The sequence below is a fragment of the Phaethon lepturus genome, unplaced genomic scaffold (genome assembly GCF_000687285.1).
Source record: "Phaethon lepturus isolate BGI_N335 unplaced genomic scaffold, ASM68728v1 scaffold2292, whole genome shotgun sequence".
Classification (NCBI taxonomy): domain Eukaryota; kingdom Metazoa; phylum Chordata; class Aves; order Phaethontiformes; family Phaethontidae; genus Phaethon; species Phaethon lepturus.
Genome location: NW_010523865.1, coordinates 1 through 4806, shown reverse-complemented (window position 1 = coordinate 4806; position 4806 = coordinate 1). Strand labels below are relative to the sequence as shown.

The 4806-nt window shown below is 46.6% G+C and overlaps 1 protein-coding gene across 1 annotated transcript; it reads right to left on the bottom strand.

Moving 5' to 3' along the window:
* Window positions 1-1756: 1756 nt before the first annotated feature.
* Window positions 1757-4698, bottom strand: POFUT1 (protein O-fucosyltransferase 1; the record flags this gene model as incomplete). The annotated part of the gene is made up of 5 exons (XM_010282230.1): window positions 1757-1945; window positions 2379-2621; window positions 2899-3091; window positions 3818-3930; window positions 4537-4698. Coding segments are annotated over 5 exons (900 nt in total), but the record flags the coding sequence as incomplete, so codon positions are not given.
* Between the last annotated feature and the right edge of the window lie 108 nt (window positions 4699-4806).

The window sequence follows — 4806 nt, the reverse complement described above, 5'->3', positions numbered from 1 at the left end:
CGGGGAAGGTTGTGCTGCTGCTCGGCCACGCCCGGGCTGCACGAGACCTGAGCCGGGAAGACGGCGATAGAGGAGGGAGTGACGGTACAATACACGTGAATACAAAACCTAGTTTTTATTATTATAAAAAATACATTAAACACACCCAACAGCCTTTTCTCCTAATACAGCCGGAAAGGCGGCCCCGGCCCTGCAGCCAGGCAAGACAGCCCTGACGCACTGCACCGGCCCAGAGAGCGGAGAGAAATGCTGAGGAGTGCGCAGGCATCCAGCCGCCCAGCTCCCCCGGGCCCAGGCCGGGACGTGGCCAGAGGCCCAGAAACCACCAAATCCCATGAATTTCTGGAAGCCAGCACTGGGGAAACAAGAGACTTTGCTACTTGGGGTACCTTCTCATTTAGCCCTCTTCTGGTCACTGCCTTGAGCTTTCAAACTCCTTCAAAGATCAGGAACGTTTCCAAGGAGGAAAAAACCCACTACCAAAAATCCAAAAAGACATTTCGAGTTACACCCCAGTAAACACTCGGCCTCGTTTAGACCATAATAGTGTGCTAGAGGCAGCCAGCCCTGGTACCACAGCTTCACCTAATGTTTAATTTTGTAAAAATGCCACTTAAGTCCTCCACTCAGTCTTGGGACAAAGAAATGAAATTAAAGCCACAGGAGTACCAAAAGGCATCGGTCAAGTTGAGACTTGCCACAGCAGGATTATCAGTGTTCCCAGCACTAAACTGTACTGGGCCAAACTAATGGTTTTGGGCTGCTCTTTCACCATCAGCAAATACTTTCCACAGTTAATCTCTGCCAGGAACTGTCCCCACAGACAAGGGTTCTGTGGTCAGAGGGATGTATAGACAAAAAAGCAGAAACAGTTACCATAGACCTAGGTAAGACATACACTAACCCCACTACAGCTACTTTAAAAGTCTTTGCTCAAAACCAGTTTCATTTCTACTACAGACCTCCACCTGACATCAACAGCTACAAAGCTACAAACCCTAAATCTCCAACTCCTGACTGGCTCCGAAAGATCTCCCATCTGCAGCCCTGCAAACACCTTCTCCCCAGTTCTACCCGACGGGCTGAAGAGCCAACTGCCACATTCAAACATGCCCCCAGCTGCGCTTCTCCAGCACTGCTGAAGAGATCCAGGTGCCCCACAGCACCACTGCGAAACAGGTGTGAAAGCTCTTTTGACAGGGGAACAGAAACCCAGGCACTAAGGTGACATGGGTCTAGTAAGGCAACAGTAGTACTTGATAAAGCCCAGATCTTCTAATTTCCAGTCCTGAGCTTTACCTTGTGCTCCTTTCCAGGGACTGTGATAGTCCTAACAATACTTTGCACATAAAAAGAATTTACAGTCAGTTTTGGACATGAAGCTTCACAACACCCCTGGGTAAAATTATTAAGACTTAACAGAAAAGAATGGAGAAGAGGAAATCTGAGCAGCTGCTCCATCGTGATTGCTGGCAAACTCCAAATAGTGAGAATGGAGAGCAATATAAACTACATCTTAAAAACCATAGTTTATAGTTTCCTACAAATTACATGATTTAAAATTTCTTTTCTGTCTGACCTTACGCTAGAAATACAGGAGAAGTCAGACAGAACAGTCTGTGAGGAGGCTGAAGCAGGTCTGCGGCAGCCTGGCAGCGTGCTCTGCACGCAGGAGAGCGCTGTTAGCACCGAGCAGTCCCTCGGCAAGGTACCAAGCTCAGAGCCCTGAGAACTACGGAGCCTGTTACTCTCTTGGTCAGAATTCATCCCGTAATCTTGGTGGATGGTCCATGCCAAAAAATGAAGAGGGTTTTCCATGCACGTCACGCTCTCTTTTCACAAAGGCGGTAAACGAAGAGACACAGTTCCCGATAAAATGATCGGACTGGCCAAGAACATACAAATCAATCTGTGGCACTTCTGGCTGCAAGCTTACAACCTTGATCTGCAGAGAAACAAGGAAAGCAAATGAATTCAGTCATTTATTATTACAGTCTAAATGCCTTGGCATAATATTAGAAATGTGAATATACAACAAAAAGAGAGTGGATTGTGTCTTAAGCTGCCCTACAACTCATTTATGAACAGATAAATGTCAAAACATATTTTACAATCATTTAAGTTTATGTAATTGAAGTCTTTTTCAAGGAGAAATCCACTACCATGCAGGATAATGCTCTTCAACCTCTAGGAAAGTTAAGAGTTTTACCATATAATTTTTATTGCTGTGAGCAAAAGTTACTTCGAGATGCCAACATTTGTCTGTGAAAAACAGATTATACAACTGCCTGCCTGCTGTCCGTGGCAGCAACAGGCCAGAATCCAAGGAAGGTTTTTATTAAAGCACTCCTGCCATAACGGGTTTCTGAAAGACTTACCTTTCCTTGAAAGAACTGCTGTATTTCTGTCGTGTAAGGCTCAGAATCAGTAGCAACATAAACAGAGTTAGCTTCTGTCTTTTCCACCCAAAGCTTGAGAGCACGCTTGATCTCTTTGAGGTCTGGTAGGCACATGTCCATGGTAAGAGGGACCGCAGCACTTCGGTCGTAGCCCACGCACTGAGGTGAAGCCATGAAATGCGGCCCGGCCGTTCCATCCTTTAACATATTGCAAGCATTTTTCTATTGGAAGAAGAAAAGAGAAAATACAATGTTTGAGTGGCAATAGTGTGGGAAAACATTACCACGTCCCCCATCTCCGCGAGCAGCGTTACAGCCTGTTTGGAAGAGGAATCCCAACGGCACTGCTAACACACAGTGAGTTACTGAATGCCAGCAGCATTCGGGCTGCCACCCCAGAAGGACAACTCCTCTTCGGGCAGCTTCTTCCACGAACATTAGCTACCAGTCTACAGCAACTGCACGGGCTCCGGCAACCAGCCTCACATGGGAACCATACCCAGTCTGAGCCGATCCGCAGATGAATTCCAACGTAGGGCCTGACCAGCAGAGAATGAATATAGGCTTCTCCTTTCTTCACCATTTCATCAGACCACACGATATACTTATGGAGGGGCCGGTGCTCCTCCAAGACTGGAAACTGGGCCGGAGCTCCAGGTAAGGCAAGGACAGGGTGCTCCGACGGTGAAAACCTACAGGATAAAAACCCAGCAGACTTGAGACATGACATAACCTTGCATGCATCATCTTGCAAAAAGACTACTGCACATGAATTTCAGGAAGGTTAGAATCTCAACTATGAACCCCCTGAAATAAGCAGCATCTATTGCCCCAAATTTACCCAAGACAAATGCTAACCATTTTACCATGCAAACAGAACATTAAAGCAAAATTCAGGTACTGTATTTTACCTCAGATCGGGTAACAAATGAATTAGTATTATTTGACAGACACAAAGAAAAGAAACTCATACGCATAGCAATGGGCTACCAAGCAATGACAGCTTATGTTTTCACCCCAGACTAGAACAATTCTGTCACCCAAACTTACTGATAGGACTGAAGTGGCTCTGAAAACATGAGGTAACCAGCAAAATACAGTTCATGATCAGCCACTGAGAACGCAATTCTTTCTGAAGAATAATTAAATATGTAGTCAATAAATACCGTAACTAAATACTAGTGCCTCAAAAATCAATCAGCCTAACAGAGTCCACAGCTCATACTGCCCACAGGAAGAGCATGCTCAACAAATATTTCATGGAAAAAGCATTAAGATTTTTAATTCTATTGCTAACCAACCACTTCGGTGGTTAGTTAAAAATCGTCTCCCCCACTGCTTTACACAGTCACTAACACAACTGTTTTCGTGGCTTATTCTTTAGCAGCACGGCCAGCACTTTCCCATCTTGTCACTACCTTTGGATCCAATGGTCCTTGTAAGTAGAACTGAAGGAAATTCCCTTGAAGAGCTCAGACTTATCAAAGTTAACTTGGAACTGATCCCAGAAGGGACCAAATGGATTTCCATCCTGCAAAGGAAAAACAAGTGTTCATTCAGTGCATACACAGAGCCTGAAAGGCAGACCTAGCAAGATCCTGGGGTGGAGACCTGAAGAGTTTTTCTGTTATAGGAGGAAAGCAGACTGAATACAACAGGCTGTTTGTCACATATCAGCTCCACAGGAAGGAGAGAGTGAAGCACATTAAAAAAAAAATGAGCTGACAACTAATGCAAAGGCTGTCTAAAAAGAGTAAGAACACCACAGCTCTCAAACTTGTATTTCAAAGAGGCTGCTTTAAAACCAGCTGGACAGCTACATCACAGATGCAAAACAGGCAGAACCCAGTAAGCTTTGTTGTTACGGATCTGTTCTCCTTACAGTCACGATCAAGTCTGAAGTGATAAAAACTGCTTACACAAACCATTCTCCTGAACCCCAAGGACCTGCTGACAAAGAAAGGCATGAAGGCGCAGCAAGCCACACAGATAAGCGGTGAAAGGAATGCCTCAGGGACGGATCTAGGGTGGAGAACTCTTAAGTTTGCAAGTCAATGGCGATCTGAATGAGTCAGTCATTCCCGTCGGAACAGCAGCAGAATTAAGCCGCGCCCGCGGGGATGCAGCAAGAACTCACCTTCATGGGACAAGTGTTTTTGTCGGCACTTCTCTGAGCCACTCGCTGGCCAGGAGGCCAGTGAACGGGCCCCAGCTTCTCCATGAAGTCCTCAAAGCTGATAACGCGGTGGTACCGCAGCAGCGGCTCCAGCCTGAAGTACTCCGCGTAGGGAACGTGCAGCTGGGGGACGACAGGGACCGCCTCACTCCGGGGCCGGCGGCACACAAGGCCGCGGAGCGCGAAGCCTCCCCCCGGGGTCCGCACCTCACCCAACGGGGAGAGGCCACA